General features: G+C 44.6%; 1 protein-coding gene across 14 annotated transcripts in view; it reads left to right on the top strand.

Annotated features, from left to right (window-relative positions):
* The window catches only part of LOC110496838 (receptor-type tyrosine-protein phosphatase U), a 274,942-nt gene that overhangs the window by 215,537 nt on the left and 31,470 nt on the right, over window positions 1-27,935 (top strand). For 4 of the 14 annotated variants that reach the window (XM_036952977.2, XM_036952976.2, XM_036952975.2 and 1 more), the window contains exons 12-20: window positions 1,321-1,423; window positions 2,076-2,373; window positions 6,286-6,322; window positions 16,870-17,008; window positions 18,600-18,629; window positions 19,074-19,234; window positions 23,095-23,282; window positions 26,576-26,648; window positions 27,531-27,607. In XM_036952977.2, coding sequence (XP_036808872.2) covers window positions 1,321-1,423; window positions 2,076-2,373; window positions 6,286-6,322; window positions 16,870-17,008; window positions 18,600-18,629; window positions 19,074-19,234; window positions 23,095-23,282; window positions 26,576-26,648; window positions 27,531-27,607 — 1,106 coding nt within the window. Of the gene's footprint in view, window positions 1-1,320; window positions 1,424-2,075; window positions 2,374-6,285; window positions 6,323-10,270; window positions 13,050-16,869; window positions 17,009-18,599; window positions 18,630-19,073; window positions 19,235-23,094; window positions 23,283-26,575; window positions 26,649-27,530; window positions 27,608-27,698; window positions 27,771-27,935 lie in introns of those variants that run through there. The other 10 variants (XM_036952978.2, XM_090208832.1, XM_090208831.1 and 7 more) reach the window with 4 other exon arrangements.

The raw sequence follows: 27,935 nt of genomic DNA, 5'->3' as shown, positions 1-27,935 counted from the left end.
CATTATTTTTTTTAACGAACGCACTGGTGAGCTCACGAACACCAAAATGCCCGGAAGACCACGGAAAACAACTGTTGTTGATGAAAGAAGTACTCTTTCCCTGGTGAAGAAAAACCCCTTCACAACAGTGGGCCAGATCAAGAACACCCTCCAGGAGGTAGGTGTATCAATGTCAAATTAAAGAGAAGACTTCACCAGAGTAAATACAGAGGGTTTACCACAAGATGTAAACCATTGGTAAGCCTCAAAAACAGGGAGACCAGATTCGTTTGCCAAACAACATCTAAAAAACCCTGTACAGTTCTGAAGCAGCATCCTATGGACAGATGAGACAAAGATCAACTTGTACCAGAATGATGGGAGGAGAACAGTATGGAGAAGGGAAGGAACTGCTCATGATCCGAAGCATACCACCTCATCTGTGAAGCATGGTGGAGGTGGTGTTATGGCGTGTGCATTTATGGCTACCAATGGAACTGGTTCCCTTGCATTCATGATGTGACTGCTGACAAAAGCTGCAGGATGAATTCTGGAGTGTTTAAAGCTATATTATCTGCTCAGATTCAGCCAAATGCTTCAAAACTCATTGGATGGCGCTTCACAGTGCAGATGGACAATGACCCAAAGTATACTGCGAAAGCAACCCAATACAAAGAAGTGGAATGTTCTGCAATGGCCAAGTCAATCAAATGACCTGAATCCAATTGAGCATGCATTTCACTTGCTGAAGGCAAAACGCCCTAAGAGCAAGCAGGAACTGAAGACAGCTGCAGTAAAGGCCTGGCAGAGAATCACCAGGGAAGAAACCCAGCATCTGGTGATGTCTATGGGTTCCAGGCTTCAGGCAGTCATAGACTGCAAAGGATTTGCAACCAAGTATTAAAACAAAAAAAACTCACAATTTAATTTATGATCATGTTAGTTTGTCCAATTACTTTTGAGCCCCTACAATTGGGGAGACCACATGTAAAAAGTGCTGTAATTCCTACACCGTTCACCCGATTTGGATGTAAATAACCTCCAATTACAGCCGAAAGTCTGCACTTTTAGCTCTTCTTGATTGTTTCCTTTCAAATCCATTGTGGTGGCGTACAGCGCCAAAATGAAAAGAACTTGGTCAATGTCCAAATATTTATGGACCTGACTGTATATGATTTTTAATTGTTATTTACTCTCTCATTTTCTTTCTCTTTCTCTGTCTCTTATTCTCTCACACCCTCACTTCCCTGCTCCACCTCTTTCTCTCCCTCTTCTACCCCCTCTCTTCTCCATCTTAACCCCCACCCCCCTTTCCCTCCCCCTCTCTGCTCCCTCTGTCAGCCCCGGTGTTTGACTATGAGGATGTCCCAGCCCCACTCAGTGAGTCAGAGAGTACCATCACTGTGCTGCTGAGACCTGCGCTGGGCAGAGGAGCACCAGTCAGGTACAGTCACAGCATTAATCACAGTAATAGACCTCACGCAACTGTCACTCATGTCTACTACGTTGCTCACTGTGGCACTTATAAAAAATAGTGTTATTGATAAACATGTCATTGGAATAAACATGTCATTGTTTATTCCAATGATTCCAAATTTTATTTGTGTTTCTTATTTTATTTCACCTTTATATAATCATGAAGTGTCTTTGGTAACCTTAAAGAGGCCATCCAGAGTTGAAACAACAATAAAGCATTCTCTTCACCACTGTTTCAGTATAAAGCTTAGGGATGGGCCTGGAAAAATTTAAACATTCTCAAATTCATACACAGAGCTATGGATGCAATGACTGACCATCTGAGATGTCAAAATTATAGTCTTAACCATGTTTTGAGGTTATACAGTGTTTGTTTACATTTACTTTGTTTACAAGCATTGTCGTAAAACAAGCTTCTATTTTGGATTCTAATGAGGTACGACAGTTGAACTAAGCACATGAGGCATTTATAAGTTATATTTTCACGAATCAATGGGTACATATAACACCTTTACAAGTCCAAAAATGGATTTAACAACTGAAGATTGCCCCTTTAAGATCGCCAACTGTTTCCAGCGTAGTTATCACCTATCGGTCTGTTGTCATTCCTCTCCCCCCAGTGCATACCAGGTGGTGGTAGTAGAAGAGGATGGTTCTAGGCGGATCAGGAGGAGGAGGAGGAGGAGGAGGGAGCTGGGTAGCGGTTCAGACTGTTTTCCTGTGCCAGCGTCCCAGGTGGAGGCCCAGTCTAAGGGGACGCCTCACTACTACACAGCTGAGCTGCCCCCCTCCAGTCTCCCTGAGGCCACTCCGTTCACCGTAGGGGACAACCACACCTATAATGGCTACTGGAACACTCCCCTGGACCCCTCCAAGAACTACCTAGTCTTCTTCCAGGCTATAAGCAACTTCAGAGGGGTGAGTTTATAGACCTGTCAATAAAGCCGAAGTCAAGTCTGGAGTCTTTGCCAAACATGCCATAGGAGGAGGCAAGACAGCACAATCAGATCAGGGGACCAGACTAAGCTGCAGTCCCTTTGAACAAATCAAGTGTTACACTGTGCATGGCTGGTTGTAGGAGAAAGGACCTTCAGCTCTGAAACTCAGGATGTTTTGGCCCAACTCTCTCTCTCTCTCTGTGTCTTTCCTTCTCCCTTCCCTTCCTTTCTCTCTGCCTGTCCCCTCTCAGAGCCTGCTGGAAAGTCTGTCGAGAGGAAAGTCTGAAATGAGACTCAAGCATAGATTAACGGAGGAAAGTAGGGGCCCAGGTGTGACTAAATAAATGCTGTTTAAATCATGAAGCCCATATGGAGATAAATGACTACAGTATGATCTGCCTGGCTGCAAAGCGTTATCACGCCTCATATGTACAGTATATATGACTATATTACTCTGGTAGCTACAGATTTATAACAAATATTTAATTTAAGGTGTGCATCAAGGCAGGTTGGAAACTGTGTCGTCGATAGTTGTACTGCAAACTCCTGGGTCAAAATGCATCAGAGAGAGTCACAGGGCAGAACTGGTCAAACATGTTCTTCCTAAGTGGTTGCTAGATGCAGTAGGGGTAAAGCTCTACAGGTTAGAAGGCTGAAGTTAAGGATAATGCTCCATAGGTTGTAAGGCTTGTATGACTAACGTCACTTGGCTAAAGTTAAGGACTTACCCTCAGTGTCTCTGTCCCTCTGAATCACAATCTGATAGTTGTCTCCTGTCTCTCTTAACTATTGGTCATTAAAGCCAATGACTCCCACCTTAATACCCAATTAAATGTCTCGTGTGTGTGTGTGTGTGTGTGTGTGTGTGTCATTATTACTGTGGTGTTATTATAGTTGTGTATTTACCTGAGTTAGAGATATAGGCACCACTCTATTTCATCCAGACACGGCAGCTCATAACAACATTGGAATATTAGAATTCATGTAGATTATTGTTTCTCTGTCTGCCCTGAGCAGTTTCTCAATCTGTTTATAAAACGTGGCTTTTCGAGTCAGCCTGGATTTGTGATGTGTGTGTGTGTGTGTGGAAAGCACATGATTTATTTATTTGACAATTATTCAAGATAATTAGCTGTAGGTTTCCAGAACCATGGCTCTGAGAGCTGCTGCTGCCACTGAATGGAACTGTAATGACTTTGACAGATATGTCTTTACTGGAGCTTGAAAGACAGCCAGATTGGTGTAATCAGTTCTTTATAAAACACTGTAGCGCACAGACACACACACACACACTCATCGCAATCTAGGCTGACTCGAATATACAGTACCAGTCAAAAGTTTGGACACAATCATTCCATGGTTTTTTCTTTATTTTTACTATGTTCTACATTGTAGAATAATAGTGAAGACATCAAAACTATAAAATAACACATATGGAATCATGTAGTAACCAAAAAAGTGTTAAACAAGTCAAAAGTTTAGGGTCACTTAGAGATGTCCTTGTTTTTGAAAGAAAAGCAACATTTTTTGTCTGTTAAAATAACATCAAATTGATCAGAAATACACTGTAGACATAGCTGGAAACGGATGATTTTTAATGGAATATTTACATAGGCGTACAGAGGCCCATTATCAGCAACCATCACTCCTGTGTCCCAATGGCACGTTGTGTTAGCTAATCAAAGTTTATCATTTTAAAAGGCTAATTGATAATTAGAAAACCATTTTACAATTATGTTAGCACAGCTAAAAACTGTTGTTCTGATTAAAGAAGCAATAAAACTGGCCTTGAGACTTGTTGATTATCTGGCGCATCAGCATTTGTGGGTTCGATTACAGGCTCAAAATGGCCAGAAACAAAGAGCTGTCTTCTGAAACTCTGTTCTTGTTCTGAGAAATGAAAGCTACTCCATGCGAGAAATTGCCAAGAAACTGAAGATCTCATACAAGCCTGTATACTGTTCAGTTCACAGAACAACGCAATCTGGCTCTAACCAGAATAGAAAGAGTAGCGGGATGCAAGAGAACAAGTACATAAGAGTGTCTAGTTTGAGAAACAGACGCCTCACAAGTGCTCAACTGGCAGCTTCATTAAATAGTACCCGCAAAACACCAGTCATAACGTCAACAGTGAAGAGGCGACTCCGTGATGTTGGCCTTCTAGGCAGAGTTCCTCTGTCCAGTGTCTGTGACCTTTTGCCCATCTTAATCTTTTCTTTTTATTTGCCAGTCTGAGATATAGCTTTTTCTTTTCAATTCTGCCTAGAAGGCCAGCATCCCAGAGGCGCCTCTTCACTGTTGACATTGAGACTGGTGTTTTGCGGGTACTATTTAATAAAACTGCCAGTTGAGCACTTGTGAGGCGTCTGTTTCTCAAACTAGACACTCTAATGTACTTGTCTCCTTTCTCAGTTGTGCACCGGGACCTCCCACTCCTCTTTCTATTCTGGTTAGAGCCAGTTTGATTTGTGCTGTGAAGGGAGTAGAACACAGCATTGTACGAGATCTTCAGTTTCTTGGCAATTTCTCGCATGGAATCGCCTTAAATCAATTGACCCGTTCCCCAATTCTCTGTAGATGCAATGTTAATGATAGTGAACAGCATAGTCAGCTTCAGGATCTTGAAATGCTACTGTACACTATTGTGACAGGTGCTACCAGCTACCTGCCACTCAACCTCTATCAGCTGAAAATATTGGCATATCATATCTGAGGATCATTCTATAAATAACATCAGAACATATCAGGCAAGGAGGTGTCATCAGCAGTCAGTAGAAGTCCAAATTACATTTGACCAGGGTCAAAAGTAGTGCACTATATAGGGAACAGGGTACCATTTTGGATTTGCGTTTTTATGCCAAAAAGTGCTGAGAGTCCGAGTCATGTCAACCTTGACAGAGGTGACACATGACATATCAGCAGGTGGGACTGTAATAATCTGAGAATTGTGGGTAAATGCAACTTCTATCTCAATGACTAAGAGTTTGGCTGAAACAGACCCACTCGGAAAACAGGTTTTCATTTAAAAAAGGTAAGTTAGTAGGCGCTGAGGTGAAAGGGTTCTGACTCCAATCTCAGAGCCCAGATTAGATTAAATACTTGATTTAGCATGTTCTAATCTTAATTTGATAATGTGTCTCTGGTATCACTGTGATTGGCTGGGTAGGAGCTGGGGTGTGTGTGTGGTGTGTGTGTGTTTGATTTGATGTGTGTGTCATTATTACTGTGGTGTTATTATAGTTGTGTATTTACCTGAGTTAGAGATATAGGCACCACTCTATTTCATCCAGACACGGCAGCTCATAACAACATTGGAATATTGGAATTCATGTAGATTATTGTTTCTCTGTCTGCCCTGAGCAGTTTCTCAATCTGTTTATAAAACGTGGCTTTTCGAGTCTATAAAAAGGGGGACGCACATTATTTATTTGACAATTATTCAAGATAAATAGCTGTAGGTTTCCAGAACCATGGCTCTGAGAGCTGCTGCTGCCACTGAATGGAACTGTAATTACTTTGACAGATATGTCTTTACTGGAGCTTGAAAGACAGCCAGATTGGTGCAATCAGTTCTTTATAAAACACTGTAGCGCACAGACACATATGCACATACATATGTACGTGCGTACTAGTGTGTGTGTGTAATGGGTTGGGTGGGCCAGGGGACTGGATGTTGTTGATGAGAACAGAGAACGTTTCATTCACACACCCATTCATTTATTCATTAATTAGCTATTTTGTGCTTTAAAACACAAAGTGTCTAGGTGACCAAGACAGACAGACAGACACAAACACATAGATACACACACGCTCTGAAACCTGTTCTATGCTTAAAAAATAGATTTTTGGTTGTGGTTATCCCATGCTAATGAATCTCCCATTCTTGTTTCAGGAGACGAGAATTAACTGCATCCGGATTGCCCGTAAAGGTACGTTCAGATCATCCCATTCTATCTTCTTTGATCTTCATCATTGAGAGGCATGCATTGAGAAATAGACTACATAAGAATACTTCCTGGCAAAGCAGTATTTACATCTTCTATGCTCCATGATGCTTCAGATGCACTCTGATGTGGATGGAAAGCGTCCCTGTCACTCAGAGGGAGAGAGAGAGGGAGAGGGAGGCCTGCTCTCTTACACTCTCTCTTCCTGCGCTCTCTTTGTTATTTGAAGTGTCCTGACATCAAGGGGTCTCTTCTCGCCATTGTCTGTTGGCGCTACACACCACCCAGGCAGAGGAGCTGTGGGTGTATGCAGAGAAGAGTTCCCGGCAGGATATTTCCAGTACTCTTCATTTGGTTCTTGACGGTGGCAGGGTGGCATGGTGAATGGAGGGAGGAGAAGGGAGGAGAGGAGAGATTGGTGCTGTTCCTATGGTGGTGGCAAAGAGAGAGGTTCAGGAGGAAGGGTACACTGGAATTCTCTCTTTTTCAATTCAAGGGGCTTTATTGGCATGGGAAACATATGTTAACATTGCCAAAGCAAGTGAAATAGATAATAAACAAAAGTTAAATGAAGAGTAAACATTAGATTCGCAGAAGTTCCAAAGGAATAAAGACATTTCAAATGTCATGTAAATATACAGTGTTGTAGCGATGTGCAAATAGTTCAATTTAAAAAAGGGAAAATAAATAACATAAATATGGGTTGTATTTACAATTGTGTTTGTTCTTCACTGGTTGCCCTTTTCTTGTTGCAACAGATCACAAATCCTGCTGCTGTGATGCACACTCTGGTATTTCACCCAGTAGATATGGGAGTTTATCAAAATTGGGATTGTAGGCCTCCCGGGTGGCGCAGTGGTTAAGGGCGCTGTACTGCAGTGCCAGCTGTGCCATTAGAGACCCTGGGTTTGCTCCCAGGCTCTGTCATAACTGGCCGCGACTGGTAGGTCCGTGGGGCGACGCACAATTGGCCTAGCATCGTCTGGGTTAGGCAGGGCTTGACTGGGGGATATCCTTGTCTCATCGTGCACCAGCGACTCCTGTGGTGGGCTGGGAACAGTGCTCACCAAGGTTGCCAGGTGCATGGTGTTTCCTCCGACACATTGGTGCGGCTGGCTTCCGGTGTTAAGAAGCAGTGCGGCTTGGTTGGGTTGTGTAGCAGGTTCAGCAAGGGATCAGTTTCCGCCTCATTTTGTGGGCTGTCTCAGTAGCAAGGCTTTGTTCAAAGCTTTCCTTAAGTTTGGGTCAGTCAGGTATTCTGCCACTGTGACTGACTCTGACTCTCCCTAAACTCTCTGTTTAGGGACAAATAGCATTCTAGTTTGCTCGGTTTTTTGTTAATTCTTTCCAATCTGTCATGTAATTATCTTTTTGTTTTCTCATGATTTGGTTGGGTCTAATTGTACTGCTGTCCTGGGGGTCTCTCTGGTGTGATGGCTTTGTTATGGAAGGTTTGGGAATCACTTCCTTTTAGGTGGCTGTAGAATTTAACGGCTCCTTTCTGGATTTTGATAATTAGCGGGTATCGGCCTAATTCTGCTCTGCGTGCATTATTTGGTGTTTTACGTTGTATACGGAGGATACTTTTGCAGAATTCTGAGTCTCAATTTGGCGTTTGTCCCATTTTGTGAATTCTTGGTTGGTCACAACCATGAAGGGCAATGGCTTCTGTAACTGATTCAAGTATTTTTGCCAGATCCTAATTGGTATGTTGAATTTTATGTTCCTTTTGGTGGCATAGAAGGCCCTTCTTGCCTTGTCTCAGCTCGTTCACAGCTTTGTTGAAGTTACCTGTGGCGCTGATGTTTAGGCCAAGGTATGTATAGTTTTTTGTGTGCTCTAGTGCAACAGTGCCTAGATGGACTTTGTATTTGTGGTCCTGGCAACTGGACCTTTATTGGAACATCATTATTTTGTTCTTACTGAGATTTACTGTCAGGGCCCTGGTTTGGCTGAATCTGTGCAGAAGATCTAGGTGCTGCTGTAGGCCTTCCTTGTTTGGTGACAGAAGCACCAGATCATCAGCGAACAGGAGACATTTAACTTCCGATTCTCGTAGGGTGAGGCCGGGTGTTGCGGACTGTTCTAGTGCCCTCGCCAATTTGTTGATAGATATGTTGAAGAGGGTGGGGCTTAAGCTGCATCCCTGTCTCACCCCATGGCCGTGTGGAAAGAAATGTGTGTGTTTTTTGCAAATTTTAACCACACAGTTGTATGTGTACATGGATTTTATATTGTTGTATGTTTTTCCCCTAACACATTGTATAGCAGACCCTCATTCCAAATCAACAAAGCATGAGATGACTTTGCCTTTGTTTTGATTTGTTTGTCAATTAGGGTGTACAGGGTGAATATGTGGATCTGTCACGTTAATTTGGTAAAAAGCCAATTTGACATTTGCTCAGTACATTGTTTTCACTGAGGAAATGTACGAATCTGCTGAGGATTTTCCCAAGGTTGCTGTTGATGCATATCCCACTGTAGTTATTGGGGCCAATTTTTTTCTCCAATTTGGGGATTGGGGTCATCAGTCCTTAGTTTCAAATATTTGGGAAGATGCCAGAGCTAATTATGACGTTATAGAGTTTAACCTCTGCGCACCGAACCGATCGCTACATAAATAGTCATGTTAAACATTCATGAACATACAAGTCTCTCACATCTTTCGAAAGCCTAGAATCTTGCTAATCCAGATTTAAAAAATGATTTACTGCGAAAGAATATGATGCGATTATCTGAGAATAGAGCCCCATAAAAAAACAACTATTTCAACCAGCACAGGCGTAAGAAAATCACAAACTGCAATAAAATAAATGTTTTACCTTTGACGATCTTCCTATGTTTGCAATCCCAATGCTCATTGTTACACAATGAATGGTCTTTTGTTTGATAAAATCCATTTTTGTAGCCTAACACAAAACATTTTGTGAACCGCTTGTGTCATGAATTCCGTCTCATTCCATTTTCGACAACACATTCGATGTAAATACACACACTAAACGTGACTTTTCCCATCATGTTTTGTTTCATTGCAATCCAACTGGTTTGTTTGCAACACAACCAAACTTGATGGGTTATTTCAGTATTGACTGAAAGAAACCGATTTGAAGACAACAATGATATGACCGCTGTTTCGTTGATTGACTGTATTTTAACCCAATGACCACTGATCGTCTTGAAATCTAGCTGGGTAGATAGCCAATGAGCTGAGGTAAACAACAATATATAATGTGTTATGTGTTGGAAGACCAACCCATGTAGTAAACTCCGGCGTAAAGAGGGTCATTCGCCATTGAAGTTTCATACCGGAAGGAGCAACGCATGTTACGCACAGCGTTGTTTTGGTAAAGCGCATCTTCAGCTGTTTATATATCAATCAGTATGGCGACTAAGTCAGGGAAAGCTAAATCTAAGTCTAGATATACAGATGCACACACAATTTTAGAAGAAATTGATCGGGAAAGTAAGACAGAGATTGTTGGAGGACGATTCATTTAGCGATTCCCAAATGGAGGAATATTTTTTGAACGGAGAGGACGTGGTTTTGGACTGGTAAGTTCTTCTCATGCTAATGCCGTTGTTTGAAATTAATAATATAAAATATTATTTGTGATTTGTAAAAAAAATTAGTAGCAATATATGAAAATGTAATGTGAGATGCGTGTGTCTGCCGCCGCGCCCCACCCCACCCCCACATGAAATAGCCTATTTGTGGCTGTTGAGGGGAGGGCAGGCCCACAACAATGGCCAAAGTGAAATGGAGACAGTAGATCTAGCTGGTCTGTCATAATATAAATGAGACAGTAGATCTAGCAGGTCTATAATAATATAGTCAACCTTATGTTCCCTGTACTCTATATATATCTGTTTATTATACCTGTTGACACAGGGCTCATATGTGAAACTATTCTAACTGAACATTTTGTTTCACAGTGACACTGACTCCGAATGGGAGCCCCCAGTGCCAAAGTGTCCATCCTCCACTGAAGCTGGTTCATCCAGCTCCTGCCACAAGTGGTGTTCATCTGCCCCAATTTATTTCTGCAGGCATGGATGTGCCTCAGGGCCAAAAGGGCACAGCATGAAGGTGTCGCTGTGTTCTTTGCAAAATGAAGTCCCCCATCACCTGCACCACATACTTGGTGGCCCTCTGATTTACAGCAGAAAGAGACTGCTATGGCACCTGGTATCAGCAGCACAATATTGTGTAGCGGACTTAGGGTCTTCCAAATATTGAAAGTGTTATTTTGTAAACATATATATATTTTTTCATGTTTTTTCTCCATATATTTTTTGGGGGGGGGTGTTAGAAGACTATTTTGGTATTTTGTATATACATTGCTCAAAAAAATAAAGGGAACACTAAAATAACACATCCTAGATCTGAATGAATTAAATATTCTTATGAAATACTTTTTTCTTTACATAGTAGAATGTGCTGACAACAAAATCACACAAAAATTATCAATGGAAATCAAATTTATCAACCCATGGAGGTCTGGATTTGGAGTCACACTCAAAATGTATGTGGAAAACTACTGCCCCTCTGTCCCAAGCAGTCCCTCTGTCCAGTGGGGTCATTGAGAGGGGTGGGCATGGTGAGTAAGCCACGGAGGCGGACAATAAGGCGGACTAAGACAATGGTGAAGTGGGGTCCGCGTCCCGCGCCAGAGCCGCCACCGCGGACAGACGCCCACCCAGACCCTCCCCTATAGGTCAAGGTTTTGCGGCCGGAGTCCGCACCTTTGGGGGGGGGGTACTGTCACGTTCTGACCTCTATTTCCGTTGTTTTGTATTTATTTAGTATGGTCAGGGAGTGAGTTGGGTGGGCAGTCTATGTTTGTTTTTCTATGTTTTGGGGCATTTCTATGTTTTCGGCCTAGTATGGTTCTCAATCAGAGGCAGGTGTCATTAGTTGTCTCTGATTGAGAATCATACTTAGGTAGCCTGGGTTTCACTGTGTGTTTGTGGGTGATTGTTCCTGTCACTGTGTTTGTTGTCACAGGATAGGACTGTTTTGCGTTTTCACATTTCTTGTTTTTGTTAGTTTGTTCATGTGAAGTTATTTATTAAAAGCATTAATCAAAACAACCACGCTGCGCTTTGGTCCGCCTCTCGTACAGACGAACGTCATTACACTACAGACTGATCCAACTTTAATGTAATGTCCTTAAAACAAGTCAAAATGAGGCTCAGTAGTGTGTATGGCCTCCACGTGCCTGTATGACCTCCCTACAACGTTTGGGCATGCTCCTGATGACGTGGCGGATGGTCTCCTGAGGGATCTCCTCCCAGACCTGGACTAAAGCATCCGCCAACTCCTGGACAGTCTGTGGTGCAACGCCACGTTGGTGGATGGAGCGAGACATGATGTCCCAGATGTGCTCAATTGGATTCAGGTCTGGGGAACGGGCGGGCCAGTCCATAGCATCAATGCCTTCCTCTTGCAGGAACTGCTGACACACTCCAGCCACATGTGGTCTAGCATTGTCTTGCATTGGAGGAACCCAGGGCCAACCGCACCGGCATATGGTCTCACAAGGGGTCTGAGGATCTCATCTCGGTACCTAATGGCAGTCAGGCTACCTCTGGGGAGCACATGGAGGGCTGTGCGGCACCCCAAAGAAATGCCAACGCACACCATGACTGACCCACCGCCAAACCAGTCATGCTGGAGGATGTTGCAGGCAGCAGAACGTTCTCCACGGCATCTCCAGACTGTCACGTCTGTCACATGTGCTCAGTGTGAACCTGCTTTCATCTGTGACGAGCACAGGGCGCCAGTGGCGAATTTGCCAATCTTGGTGTTTTCTGGCAAATGCCAAACGTCCTGCACGATGTTGGGCTGTAAGCACAACCCCCACCTGTGGACGTCGGGCCCTCATACCACCCTCATGGAGTCTGTTTCTGACTGTTTGAGCAGACACATGCACATTTGTGGCCTGCTGGAGGTCATTTTGCAGGGCTCTGGCAGTGCTCCTCCTGCTCCTCCTTGCACAAAGGCAGAGGTAGCGGTCCTGCTGCTGGGTTGTTGCCCTCCTACGGCCTCCTCCACGTCTCCTGATGTACTGGCCTGTCTCCTGGTAGCGCCTCCATGCTCTGGACTCTACACTGACAGACACAGCAAACCTTCTTGCCAAATCTCGCATTGATGTGCCATCCTGGATGAGCTGCACTACCTGAGCCACTTGTGCGGGTTGTAGACTCCGTCCTATGCTACCACTAAAGTGAAAGCACCACCAGCATTCAAAAGTGACCAAAACATCAGCCAGGAAGCATAGGAACTGAGAAGTGGTCTGTGGTCCCCACCTGCAGAACCACTCCTTTATTGGCGGTGTCTTGCTAAATGCCTATAATTTCCACCTGTAGTCTATTCCATTTGCACAACAGCATGTGAAATTTATTGTCAATCAGTGTTGCTTCCTAAGTGGACAGTTTGATTTCACAGAAGTGTGATTGACTTGGAGTTACATTGTGTTGTTTAAGTGTTGCCTTTATTTTTTTGAGCAGTGTAGTTATTCCATTCAAAATTTATACCTTCACCAATTTGGGCTACTTGGGTGGGACAGCTGGGTGACTTGTAGCACACTCAATTTGGAAGAAACTTTGCAGAAGTACTGTTGCCCTCCTTTGTTTTTCACTGAAATTGTCCCCATCATCCTATCTGAATGTTTGTTTTGTCTTGTTCATTTTAAAGATGATGATACAACAATACAAATAAGATATATTGTGTTATATTCTCCTACATTCATTTCACATTTACACAAACTTCAGAGTGTTTTCATTCAAATGAAATCAAGAATATGCATATCCTTGGTTCTGAGCCTGAACTACAGGCAGTTAGATTTGGGTATGTCTTCAGGCGGAAATTGAAAATAGTAGGGGGGTAGCTGTAAGATTATTAAGTATAGCCAATTGGAATTTGTTGTCTGTATATTTTATCATTTCATTGAGGATACACCACAGGCCATTTTTGGGTTGGCGGGTTTGTATTTTGTACTGTAGTTCATTCAATGTAATTGGGGAATCCAGTGGGTTCTGGTAGTCTTTAATAGTTGATTCTAAGATTTGTATTTGATCATGTATATATTTTTGCTGTTTGTTCTTTGTTATAGAGCCAGAAAGATACCTATTCGTGGTGTTTAGTAAAGTGTTTTCCAATTACATTGAGCTGATTTCTGATGTGCTGTTCCCTCTTTCTCCATAGTGTTTTTCTGTACTGTTTTAGTGATTCACCATAGTGAAGGCGTAGACTCAGGTTTTCTGGGACTATGTTTTTGTTTTGATAGGATTCTCAATTTCTTTCTTAGGTTTTAGTATTCTTCATCAAATCATTTGTCATTGTTGTTAATTTTCTTCAGTTTTCTGTTTGAAATGTTTAATAGGGAAGCTGAGAAGTCAAATATACTGTGTAGATTTTCTTCTGCCAAGTTTACACCTTCACTATTACAGTGGGATGTTTTGTCCAGGAAGTTGTCTGAAGGGGATTGAATTTGAGTTGCCTAATTGTTTGTTGGTAAGTTCCCACACTACATTCCTTCCATCTATAGTATTTCTTAATATTATTCATTTCCTTTGGCTTTGGTGCCTCATGATTGAGTGTTGCTCTGTTCAAGTAGACTGTGATTTTGCTGTGATCTGTGGTCAGTGGGCTGACTGTGAACGCTCTGAGAGACTCTGGGTTAAGGTCAGTGATAAAGTAGTCTACAGTACTACTGCCAAGAGATGAGCTATAAGTGTACCTACCATAGGAGTCCCCTCGAAGAGCACCATTGACTATGTACCTACCCAGCGTGCAACAAAGCTGCAGGAGTTGTGACCCATTTTTGTTGGTTATGTTGACATAGTTGTGTCTAGGGGATCATATTAGGGAGGGAATGCTGTCACCTCCAGGCAGGTGTTTGTCTCCCTGTGTGCTGAGGGTGTCAGGTTCTTGTTCGGTTCTGGCATTTAGGTCGCCACAGACAAGTATATGTCCCTGGGCCTGGAAATGATTGATTTTCCCCTCCAGGATTAGCTGTATTCATTAAAGTATGGGGATTCTAGTGGCGGGATATAGGTAGCACACAGGACATTTTTCTCTGTTAAGATCATTTACTTTCTAGCCAAATGTAAAATGTTCCTGTTATGATTAATTTAATAGAGTGAATTGCTCTTTACCAGATTAGCATACCCCCTCAGTCCCTTTCCTGTTTCACACCTGGTAGTTTGGTGGATGGGACTACCAGCTCTCTGTGACCTAGAGGGCAACCAGTGGGTCCGTCTCCTCTATACCATGTTTCTTGTAGGCTGACAATGCCTGTATTTCTGATTCCTTTGGCAAAGTCCAGGTTCCTGCTCTTTAGGCCAAAGGCAGATTACCTCAAGCTTCCTCTCTCGCTCTCTAATTATACAACTTTTCTTTATCTCTCTCCAGCACGCCCACACATATGCACACATATAACATATTCCCCTCGCACATTTTTTTTTCTCTCTCTCTCTTTCTCTCTTGCTCTCTCGCTCTCATTCTGTGACTGCGTAATGAAAGGCTGGGGCTCCTGTCAAGCGTGAAGCAGAGAGACAGACAGGGACAGAGACAGGCGGCTACCGCTTAGACGACTAGTGTCACACCTCAGGTGTTCCGGGCCCACGCACACACACCAGCACAATATCTGGTTAATGACACGCTTACGCTGGCAGATGAAGATGAAATGTGTGTCCTCTCCAGCCCTCTACCTTTCTTTACATCCTCCATCCTAATCTTTCTCTCACACACATTCTCTCATATATACATTCGCTCTCCTTTTTTCCTCTCTCTCTCTCTCTCTCTCTCTCTCTCTCTCTCTCTCTCTCCCATCCCTCTCTCTCTCTCTCTCTCTCCACCTCCCCCATCTCTCTCTCCCTGCCTCACAACAGCAGAAAGTTTTAGTGGTCTAAACTTGTCCATGGCAACGTGCTTCTTACAGCAGGAGTCGGTAAGGACAGAGTGACTCATCTGCACACACACACATACACACACATACACACACACACACACACACACACACACACACACACACACACACACACACACACACACACATTAGTAAAGTGGACTTGGAGGCCAGAGAGAAAGCCAGCTAGCCAGTAGAGCTAGAATCATCTGCAATCAACATTTCTGCAGGACACACTCTGTTTCCTGAACAGGCTTTTAAGGCTCAGGCAAAATTACCCCCCTTGCAGACAAAATAGCATGCCTTACTGGGAGGGAGAAAAGAAGACCTGGATCCTGTTCAAATTGGTTGTGCTGCAGCTAACTGGTAGAGCGAGATAGAGAGAGAGATTTTTTTAAATAGTAAGTGAGCTGAAAGAGAGAGGACCACATCCAGCTGAAGCGTTAGAAGAAGGGGCGATGGTGAAAAGAGGTAGATAATTGGTTTTAGCTTCGTGCCTCCAGTGATAGATCATTTCATTCACCCTCCTTTTTGTTTACCCATCGGAGAGAAGCCTTTTAATTAAGCGTATGCTCGCAGGGGTTCAGGATCTTAATTCTCAACCAATTCTGTTTCTAGTCGGCAATAAACACTTCTGGAAAGCGACACCATGGGAGCTCCAAATTCATCATGGGAGAGATTTCAAGCTGTTGTTATAGGTCTGATGGAAATGTAGAGGCACAGCGAACACGGTGAGACTGTGACGTTAGTGCATAGAAAATGGCTGACTGAATGAACTTCCAGCTAGCTGTTAGCTGATGTAACTGGTGTGTTTTCTTAACACATGTAGGCAAAGTCTGTCCAGCTGTCCACACTGGCTACACCAACTGTGACTGGTTAGTTAGCGGCTTAAAAGCTTTCTCCTTATCCAAGCCTGTTACCTATCATGAAACATAGTCAGGGACAAAGCCAGAGCTTATTTACTCTACCATACTCTCTTCCTCTCTCTCCATATCTCCCTCCCCCTCTCTCCATGTCGTTGCCCCCCCCCCCCCCCCCCCCCCAGCTCTCCCTCTCCCCCCTCTCTCCCTTCCTCCTCTCTGCCAGTGTATTCATCCAGGTGGATATAATACCCAGTGTGAGAGGGATAATAACCTGATTTTACTCTGATAACCTGGCTCACCGTGCCTTCCCGTCTCTCAGACTACCACAATACCCCTGGGCCTCCTTTGGGATTAACAGAAAAAAATAGAACGAGACTATAGCCTTCCTACTCTAACTCCTGATATTTTGATCGCTGATCGTCATCGGTATAATTGGTTGTCTTTGTGGTTGTGTGCCTTTTCTACAGGATGCTTAGGCTTCTGTGTGGTCTAGTGTAGGGACTAGGGAGAGGAATCTAACTAGGTTGGCCCTTTTGTTGGAGTATCATCGCCCGAACCATGAGTTCTTCAGAGCTAAGGCCTAGGCCTTTGCTCAGCAAGCTACTAAAGTCTTATAGCATACAGAAGACTATCACTCTAACTTGTCTCTCCCCCTTGTGTCTCTCCCCTGTAGCTGCCCTCTAAAGACCATAAGAGGGTCCTGGATGAATCTTAGGCTTTAGTTCAACGGGCTAACAGTCTTCTCTTTACCCTGTAGCTGCCTGTAAGGACCATAAGAGGGCACTGGAGGTGTCCCAACATGCAGAGGACATGGGTCTGATCCTGGGGGCCTGTGCTGGCGGACTGGTGGTCCTCATTCTGCTGCTGGGGGCCATCGTCATCATCATCAAGAAGGGGTGAGTGGAGGGTCGTGAGTGTGTAAAGGTGATTGTGATTGTGACCATAGAGGTGATCCAGAAAGGGGCCTATCTTTGGCTGTCTCTTAGCTGCCTGTCCCAAACGGCCATGTGACTAACTATGTCCTATTAGGGAAGGTATTTCTCCATCACATCTTGGCAGGCTTACTCCAACTCAATTCAATAGGGAGTTAGGTAGGTAATGGAGAGTATATTACTTCCAGAAGTACACACATGGCTAGGTATTATTTGTGAGATGCTGTGCAGTTATAGTTGCCAAGCTTTTGCGTAGAACTCGTTTTTTAATTTCAAGGTCTGTTGTCTATTGGCTGCACACACACCTAGGAATGAAACTCTAATATTCACTCCAGCATCACCAGGACATACTGCTTGGCAGTAGTGTACTCTCCTCCTTCCCTCTCTTCTTCTCCTTTACTCCTCTTCTCTCCCCCTTACCTCTTCTCCTCTGACGTTATATTGGGAGAATAACGCTCAGTCTGTAATATTTCATCAAGGGCCCTTTTCAAGCCATTGCCCTTTCAAGTCAAAGCAGATATAATAGCAGCATCTGGGTTGGTGTGCGGTGCTCTGTGAACACGGTGCCTGTGGCTGAGCCATTAATTGGAGAGGAAGGTTGTTGTTGCCTTTCAGATAGAATTACCACCTCAGGTTTTCTCATGATGAAGGGAGAGGAGCTGGGACGCACTTCAGAGAAGCAGGGTTGGACGTCACAGGGAGAAGCGTGATAGAGACAGAAACCCCCAGTAGACCGTTGAGCTAACTGTACCTTGGTTGACAGCTGTATGTGTACCTGTGCTCCCTGACATATTATTCAGTTAAGTGATAAGCAATGTATTTAGCTAGGAAGCCAGTTAATGTCACAGTTGTGCTATATTTTATCTGCTGCATGGTCGCTTGCCCTGCCTCCATAAACATACAGGTAACTGCCAACATAAAGTGTCTTATTAGGGCGTTGGGACGCCACAAGCCAGAACAGCTTCAATGTGCCTTGGCATTGATTCTACACGTGTCTGGAACTCTTTTGGAGGGATGCAGCACCATTCTGCCACGAAAAAATCCATAATTCGGTGTTTTGTTGATGGGGTTGGAAAATTCTGTCTCAGGTGCCGATCCAGAATCTCTGACCAGTGTTGAATTGGGTTGAGAGCTGGTGACAGAGATGGTCATGACATATGGTTTACATTGTTTTCATGATCAAACCATTCAGTGACCACTCGTGCCCTGTGGATGGGGGCATCGTCATCCAATCAGGGAATAGCTATTGTAGCCAAAATAATGGCCTGCCCAGCATTTTTATACATGATCCTAAGCATGATGGGATGTTAATTGCTTAATTAACTCAGGAACCACACCTGTGTGGAAGCACCTGCTTCCAATATACTTTTTATCCTTCATTTACTAGTGTTTTCATTATTTACCTGTACATTTTAATTTTTTTATTTTGCCTTGCTGGAGGCCACCTCACTACCATGGCCCCACCTCTCACGTCTCTTTGTTTTCTTTCTCTTCACTCTCTCTCTCTCTCTCTCTCTCCTCCTCTTTCTTCTCCTCCTTTCTCCATGCTAATCAGAAGGGACTTCTATTCTTACTCTTACTACCCGTAAGTGACTCCACCCTAGTCTCTCCCTCCATCTTTTCCTTATGGTGCAATCTTCACCTGCTTGCCCTCTGTAGTCCTGGAAGATGACACTTATAGGAGATAAGCATCTCCTCCACCTCATCCTCTATATACCTCTCCAGTCTATTCTCTCTCTCTCTCTCTCTCTCTCTCTCTCTCTCTCTCTCTCTCTCTCTGGGCCTGCTACTATCATCAAATATTCCTTTATCTCCCTCGCCTCAATTTAATCTCTTATTTTTCCCCTTTCTTCCAATTTCTCAACTCCTTGACCTCAACCCCCCTCTTTCCACTAATTTCCCCTCTTTGCTATTTCCTTATTTTGAGCTCTCTCTTATTCTTCTCTCCTTTTTATACTCCCTCTCCTCTCCTCTCCTCTCCTCTCCTCTCCTCTCCTCTCCTCTCCTCTCCTCTCTTTGCTCTGTGCAGCAGGAAGAAGGTAGCGCTGAACAAGGCAGCCATGTCGTACCGTCAGGAGAAGACCAGGAAGCTAGGTTCTCTGGACTGCAGCATGACAGAGCAGAGCACCCTGCAGCAGGATGGGCGCACTGCTAATTCCTTCATGGACGCCCACACCTGCAACACACGGAGTAAGAACCAAGAACACCCTGAGCCCTAAGAGAGACAGAGAGTACAGAAAAGAGTGCATTAGTCTGTACGCTAACCCTGTACCTCCGAGAGAGGGCGAGAGAGGCTGAAGGAGAGCACAATCCAATGATCCTGTGCAGAGGCAGATGCTCTAGAACACTCAACTACACCCTGCTACAAGTACACTCTGTAGGCTACAATCTTTTCCCTCTCTACACACACTGTCAACTACAACAAGTACACTAGTCTGTAGACTCTGTGCCACCTACTGTAGTATACACACTGTCAACTACATCAAGTACACTCTCTAGGCAACAGTCTGTCCTGTATACACACACTGCTAAGAGAAGTACCATCTTCAGTTTCTCAGGCTTTCTGTTTACTTCGCAAATCAAACTTTATTTGTCACATGCACCGAATACAACAAGTGTGGGCCTTACTGTGAAATGCTTACTTACAAGCAAACGGTGCAGTTAACAAACAGTGCAGTTCAAGAAGAGTTAATATTAACCAAATAAACTCAAGTAAAAATAATAAAAAGTAACACAATAAAATAAGAATAACGAGGCTATATAAAGGGGGTACAGGTTAGTTGAGGTAATTTGTACATGTACTTAAGGGTGAAGTGACATAGATAGTAAACAGTGAGTGGTAGCAGTGTGCAAAACAAATCGTGGGGGATCCATTGTAAATAGTCCAGTGGCCACTTGATGAATTGTTCAGTTGTCTTATGGCTTGGGGGTAGAAGCTGTTAAGGATGCTTTTGTTCCTTGGCGCACCGGTATCGCTTGACGTGCGGTAGCAGAGAAAACAGTCTATGACTGGGGTTGCTGGAGTCTCTGAAAATGTTATGGGCTTTCCTCTAACACCGCCTATTTTATAGGTCCTGGATGGCAGGAAGCTTGGCCCCAGTGATGTACATTGGCCATACGCACTACCCTCTAGTGCATTACGGTCAGATGCCGAGCAGTTGCCATATCAGGCGGTGATGCAACCAGTCAGGATGCTCTCGATGGTGCAGCTGTAGAACTTTTTGAGGATCTGGGTACCCATGCCAAGTCTTTTCAGTTTCCTGAGGGGGAAAATGTTTTGCCGTGCCCTCTTCACGACTGTCTTGCTGTGTTTGGAACACGATAGTTTGTTGATGATGTGGACACCAAAGAACTTGATACTCTCAACACGCTCCACTACAGCCCCGTCAATGTTAATGGAGGCCTGTTCGGCCCGCCTTTTCCTGTAGTCCACGATCGGCTCCTTTGTCTTGCTCACATTGAGGGAGAGGTTGTTGTCCTGGCACCACACTACCAATTCACTGACCCCCTCCCTATAGGCTGTCTCATTGTTGTTGGTGATCAGGCCTACCACTGTTGTGTCATCAGCAAACTTAATGATGGTGTTGCAGTCGTGTTTGGCCACGCAGTCATGGGTGAAGAGGGAGTACAGGATGGGACTAAGTACACACCCCTGAGGGGTCCCAGTGTTGAGTATCAGTGTGGCAGACGTGTTGTTGCTTACCCTTGCCACCTGGGGGTGGCCCGTCAGGAAGTCCAGGATCCAGTTGCAGAGGGAGGTGTTTAGTCCCAGGGTTCTTAGCTTAGCGATGAGCTGCGTGGGCACTATGTTGTTGAACGCTGAGCTGTAGTCAATAAACAGCATTCTCACACAGGTGTTCCTTTTGTCCAGGTGGGAAAGGGCAGTGTGGAGTGCGGTTGCGTCATCTGTGGATCTGTTGGGGCGGTAATCAGTTAGGCAAGTTACCTTTGCTTCCTTGGGCACAAGGACTATGGTGGTCTTCTTGAAACATGTAGGTATTACGGACTCGGTCAGGGAGAGGTTAATAATGTCAGTGAAGACACTTGCCCACACATGCTTTGAGTACACGTCCTGGTAATCCATCTGGCCCCGCTGCTTTGTGAATGTTGATCTGTTTAAAAGTCTTGCTCACATCGGCTACCGAGAGCGTTATCACGCAGTCATTCAGAACTGCTGGTGCTTTCATGTATGCTTCAGTGTTGCTTGGCTTGAAGTGAGCATAAAAGGCATTTAGCTCGTCTGGTAGGCTTGCGTCACTGGGCAGCTCGCTTCTGGGTTTCCTTTGTAGTCCATAATAGTTTTCAAGCCCTACCACATCCGCCTAGCGTCAGAGCCGATGTAGTAGGATTCAATCTTAATCCTGTATTGACGCTTGTTTGATTGTTCGTCTGAGTGCATTGTGCAATTTCTTATAAGCGTCCGGATTAGTGTCACTCTCCTTGAAAGTGTCAGCTTTAGCCTTTAGCTCGATGCGGATGTTGCCTGTTATCCATAGCATCTGGTTGGGATATATACGTACGTTCACAGTTAGGACGACGTCGTCAATGCACTTATTGATGAAGCCAATGACTGAGGTGGTATACTCCTCAATGCCATTGCATGAATCCCGGAACATATTCCATTCTTTGCTAGCAAAACAGTTCTGTAGCACAGCATCCACGTTGTCTGACCACGTCCATATTGAGCGAGTCACTGGTACTGCCTGCTTTAGTTTTAGTTTGTAAGAAGGAATCAGGAGGGGATTTTCCAAATGTAGGGCGGGGGAGAACTTTGTATACATCTCTGTGTGTGGAGTAAAGGTGGTCTAGAGTTCCTTTCCCCCTGGTTGCACCCGTGACATGGCTGGTAAGCATTTTGGAAAACTGATTTGTTTGCCTGCAATAAAGTTCCCGGGCCACTAGAAGCTCGGTTTCTGGATGAGCATTTTCTTGTTTCCTTTTGGCCTTTATAGAGTTGGTTGAGTGTGGTCTTAGTGCCAACATTGGTCTGTTGTGGTAAATAGACGGCTACGAATAATATAGATGACAACTCTCTTGGTAGATCATGTGGTCTACAGCTTATCATAAGTTACTCTACCTCAGGCAAGCAATACCTAGACATTGCACACCAGCTGTTATTGTCAAATAGACACACACCCCACCCCTCCTCTTACCAGACGTAGCTTCTCTGTTCTGGTAGTGCATGGAAAATCCCACCAGCTCTATAGTTTGTGCTTCGTCGTTCAGCCATGACTCGGTGAAACATAAGATATTACAGTTTTTAATGTCCCGTTGGTAGGATAATCTTAATGGTATATCATAAATGTTATTTTCCAATAATTGCACGTTAGCCAACAGAATGGATAGCAGTGGGAGTTTACTCGCAAGCCTACGGATTCTTAGAAAGCAGCCTGACCTGCGCCCCCTTTTTCTCCGTCTTTTCTTCATGCAAATGTCGGGGATTTGGGCCTGTTGCCGGGAAAGCAGTATAGCCTTCTCCTAGGACTCACTAAAGGAAAAAGCTTCTTTCAGTTCAGTCATAAGAGATGGTAGCAGCAACATTATGTACAAAATAAGTTCAAAATTCCACAGTTGGTTAGGAGCATGTACAACGTCGGCCATCCTCTTCAGCGCCATCTTAGAGTTTCTCTGATCCATCTCATTCTCTCAGTCCTTCAGATTGCTTTTATTAATATACACTATTTTCCTTCTCTCTCTCTCTCTCTTTCTCCCTCTCTCTCCCTCTCTCTTCTCAAACGACCTCTTTCAATAAAAATATTCCACCGTGCCCGTCAACATGTGCATACAATATGTCTTCATTGTGATTGATCCTTGATCCGTCAGTTGAGTGGATGTTGTGTTGAGCAGGTGGAGGTTGACCTTCAGACCCTCACTGAGCCATGCGCTTTAATAAAATAACATGTAGCCAGTAACTTATATAACATATGTAATGTTGTGTAATGGTTAACATGCATATTTGTGTCCATCTTTGTGTCTGTGGTTGTGTATACATCTTTGTGCGTGTGTATGTGCTTGCGTGCCATGCTCATGCATGTGTATGTCTCCTCTAGACGAACAGAGGAGTTCAGTGAACGAGTCCAGCAGCCTGTTGGGTGGTTCCCCTCGACGCCACTGTCGTAGGAAGAGCTCTCCGTACCACACGGGTCAACTTCACCCCGCGGTCAGGGTGGCAGACCTCCTCCAACACATCAACCAGATGAAGACTGGGGAGGGATACGGCTTCAAACAGGAGTATGAGGTGAGAGAGGGGGATGGAGAGGGATGGAGAGGGAAGATACGGCTTCAAACAGGAGTATGAGGAGAGAGAGAGAGAGAGAGAGAGAGAGAGAGAGAGAGAGAGATCCTTTGGGATTTAATGATGCAATTTTGGAGGCAGAAGGCATTTTAATACAGTTTCTCATCTCTGAGTCCAATGGCTTATGTGTTCAGTAGGCTGCTGCTGGAAGCTTATTTTAATAAGCAACAGTCAATGTAAACCTCCAGTAGCTGTTTGATACCATCTCTCAATGTAAAGCAATTTTATTCTGCTCATCTCTCTTTCAGATCTTTTTCTGTTTCTACCAAGAGTATATTAATTAAATGGCTTTCAAGTAACTTTTTTTTCATTCTATTTGTGATTTACTACAAAGTCCCTCCATTCGCCCAGTAGCATTTAGCTTGTATTTGTACCCGAATCCAAACCTCCAGGATTCCAGATGCGCTTTTCGATTCATTAATCCCACCCCCAAGGGCCCAACAAATTCCCCCTCCTAAAATCAATACAGTGGTCGCTTTTTCACTCCTCCATCGCTTTTCTGCTCCTCTGTCTCGCTCCCTCCATCGCTCCCTAGTCTGTCGCCTGGAGAAATAAAGGAGATGAAGGAGAGATCAGTGTGCAACTGGGGTGTGTGTTTGTGTGTGTGCACATACGTGCGTGTGATGTGTGTATCAGTGTGATACTGGCTGTAGGACTTCATAACCCTTATTTCCCAGTGGGCTGCCGAGGCGGCCATTGATCATGCATGCTGCAAAGGACTGTGGGAGTTTTTAAATGGCACTACAGGGTTTCTGGACCGGCGCTACAGGATTTCTGGACTGTCTCAGATAGAACGAGGCTGATGTCAGATAGCCATAACCAGATTACAACCAACTGGTTAGACTGTCAGGTTAGATCCAATCCTCTTGACTGTATTCAGGGCTTCAACCCAGCAGGCAAAACTGGTTGAAAGGATGTCATTACAAACCAGAGCTCTAAACCCAACAGTGCAGTAATCAATATCAGTGTAGTACTATTAAATATAAGGTAGAACAAAAACACACAAGAAATAGAAATAATAACAATAGAAAGTAAGAAGCTATACACAGGGTCAGTTCCAATACCATATTTACAATGTGCAAGGATACTGGATCGATATAGATATATATGTATTGGGGTAAGGTGACTAGGCATGAGGATTTATGATAAACAGAGTAGCAGCATCATGAAATAAGATTGTATGTGGGTGTGTGTGCGTGTGTGTAGAGTCCATATAAATGTGTGTGCATGTTATGTGTATGTTGGAGTGTCAGTGTGTGTGAGTGTGCATAGAGGCAGTGCAAAAAGTTGTCTTGTGGCTTGGGGATGGAAACTTTTCAGGACACCGTTTTGGTGTCAGACTTGATGCACTGGTACCGCTGCCGTGCGGAAGCAGAGAGTCTATGGCTTGGGTGGCTGGAGTCTTTAACGATTCTCCTCCTCCACACCACCTGATATAACGGTCCTGTATGACAGGGAGCTCAGCCCCAGTGATCTACTGGGCTGTCCGCACCACCCTCTGTAGCACCATGCGATCGAGGGCGCTGCTGTTGCCATACCAAGCAGTGATGCAGCCAGTCAAGTTGCTCTCAATGGTTCATCTGTACAACTTTTTGAGGATTTGAGTGCCCATGCCAAACCTTTTCAACCTCCTCAGGTGGAAGAGGCACTGTCGCGCTGTGTTGAAAATTTTAAGTCCATAGTGATTTGGACCCTGATGAACGACCCGCTCCACTGCAGTCCTGTCAACGTGGATGGAGGCGTGCTCGCCACCCCATTTGCTGTAGTCCACGATCAGCTCCTTGGTCTTACTGAAGAAGGACAGGTCGTTGTCCCGTCACTGTCCTCCCTGTAGGCTGTCTCATCGTCGCCGGTGATCAGACCTTCCTCCGTCGTGTTGTCAGCCAGCTTAATGATGGTGTTGGAGTCATGCGTGGCTTCAGGGGAGATAAAGAACATTGCTAGAAAAAAAGAGAATTCCATTCTGACGATCAGCAGCTGAGACCCTAATGCATGATAGTGGCATGTTAGAGAAAGTCTGTCTATGGATTGGTTCAGTGTTAGTCAGGCTCTGCTCTAAAGTGTGTTGGTGGGAGAAGGAGAGAGAGAAGGAGAGAGGGAGGTATCATGTCTTCTCTAAGCAGGATTAGGTATAGTATTACCTGTGTAGGAGTGAGGCGCAGGTGTAATCCTCTGATCAGCATGCTGCCACTGTCCCTGGGCTGTAGGTGGACCGGCCGCCCCACGCTGATCCCATGCTGGGATTGGGCCGGCGCTGATGAGGGATTTAGTAAGCTGGGGTTGGAGCGCCTGGATGTGCCCGGCAAAGCAGCCAGGATATAAGTTTGACTTACGCCATGAACGTGATGTGACTTGGACGCTGCCGCCGCCACCGCCACTGTGTTTCTTCGCAAACACATCTGTCACACTCACTCAGTCATTCTTTCTTTCTCTACTCTCGCTCTCTTTCTCATAACGTTGATTTAGATTCAATAGCTCCTGTCGCGCTGTGCAGCCAGATTGTGAAAAGGGTGCCAAAAATGATCGGTCACAAAGGTAGCACTTTAACACCAAGATATTATAAAGCACTTGGATTTTAGGCAGAACCACTCTCGACGCATAGGTAATGAGAGAGACTCAAGCTCGCCTATCTACCTCCTCTTCCTCTCCTCGTCCTCTCCTCCTTTCCTCCTCTTAACTCTTGAATGCCCTCCTCTTTCTTCCCGGCCTCCTCTCCTTCTCCTCCTCTTCCTCGCCTCTGCTCTCCTTTCATCTCCCTCCTCTCCCCATGTCCTCCCCCCTCTACCTCCTCTCCTCTTCCTCGTCTCCGCTCTCCTTTCCTCTCCCTCCTCTCCTCGTGTCCTCTCCCCTCTACCTCTCCTCTCCCCCTCAAGGCCAGATCCATCTCTCTTAGCCTCTTCTTCTCCTCACCATTCTCTCATAATTGCGTGATGACAGAAATACGAGCAGTGAATATGATGGCCAAGTTACTCAGGGAACCTCAGGATAACAGTCTGAGTTGGGTGGTAAAACTAAGCTGAGTGGTAAAACTAAGTGGGGATTTGGTAATAAAACTGAAAGGATATTTGAATCTGATGACACCTACAGTATATTCCTTGTGTCCTAGTGATATCTGACACTCCGGTAACCAAGCTAAGTATTTCAGTGTGCTGTTTAAATCTGCCGATGACAGAATTTCGCCTGTATGCTAACCATATCTCACTGTCTTTGTGACCACTTGTTCCTTCTCTTCTCAGAGCTTCTTTGATGGATGGGATGTCACCAAGAAGAAGGACAAGACTAAAGGGAGACATGACAGTTTGCTGGGGCGTAAGTTCTGTTCAGACCCTCGCTCTGGAATGGAGTAGTATGCCACATATGGAAGAACATTTGCAGGAAAGCTACTGTAACTTAACTTTGTTTCAAATTAGTGTACCAATTATAACATGTCCTCAAGTCAATTGCTATCGACAACCACTATTTAAAAATCTTTGTTTTGTTTAACATCTTTATTAGTGTCCCTTTAAAAGATAATATACATCTGAAATAAAGATGGCATAAAAGTCCCTCTCCCCTGTAGATGATCTCTCCCCTGTTGATGATCTCTCCCCTGTTGATGATCTCTCCCCTGTTGATGATCTCTCCCCTGTTGATGATCTCTCCCCTGTAGATGATCTCTCCCCTGTAGATGATCTCTCCCCTGTTGATGATCTCTCCCCTGTAGATGATCTCTCCCCTGTAGATGATCTCTCCCCTGTAGATGATCTCTCCCCTGTTGATGATCTCTCCCCTGTTGATGATCTCTCCCCTGTAGATGATCTCTCCCCTGTTGATGATCTCTCCCCTGTTGATGATCTCTCCCCTGTAGATGATCTCTCCCCTGTAGATGATCTCTCCGTTGTTGATGATCTCTCCCCTGTAGATGATCTCTGTTGTTGATGATCTCTCCCCTGTAGATGATCTCTCCCCTGTAGATGATCTCTGTTGTTGATGATCTCTCCCCTGTTGATGATCTCTCTTATTGATGATCTCTCCCCTGTTGATAATCTCTCTTGTTGATGATATCTCCCCTGTTGATGATCTCTCCCCTGTAGATGATCTCTCTTGTTGATGATCTCCCCTGTTGATGATCTCTCCTCTGTTGATGATCTCTCTTGTTGATGATCTCTCTTGTTGATGATCTGTCTTGTTGATGACCTACCTCCCCTGTAGATGATCGTCATCGAGTCAAGCTACACTCTCTCCTAGCAGACCCCAACTCTGACTATGGCAATGCCAACTACATAGACGTAAGTTACACGCTCTCTCTCTCTCTCTCTCTCTCGCTCTCTCTCTCTCACCACGCTCCTCCTCCTCACTCTTTACTGTCTCTGTCCACAGTTGCTCCTTAAACTGAGACTCAGCCATATGATCAGCTGTGGGAACCAAAGATATTGCAGAGTGACTTACGATGTAAGAGGCTGCACTTCTGAGCATTCACACAGCTTCTGAGCATGCGCACGGGAGTTGGCTTTACTCTATTGCAATGTGATAGCTGTGTGACAACAACTGCTGCAGAGATTAGTCTCTCGCCTCACATGGAAGACTTCCTGATATTCTAATTTTATCTTTGTATTG

Source organism: Oncorhynchus mykiss, chromosome 18, assembly GCF_057628025.1.
Source record: "Oncorhynchus mykiss isolate SJ-2025 chromosome 18, ASM5762802v1, whole genome shotgun sequence".
Classification (NCBI taxonomy): domain Eukaryota; kingdom Metazoa; phylum Chordata; class Actinopteri; order Salmoniformes; family Salmonidae; genus Oncorhynchus; species Oncorhynchus mykiss.
This window is presented reverse-complemented; position numbering and strand designations above follow the sequence as displayed.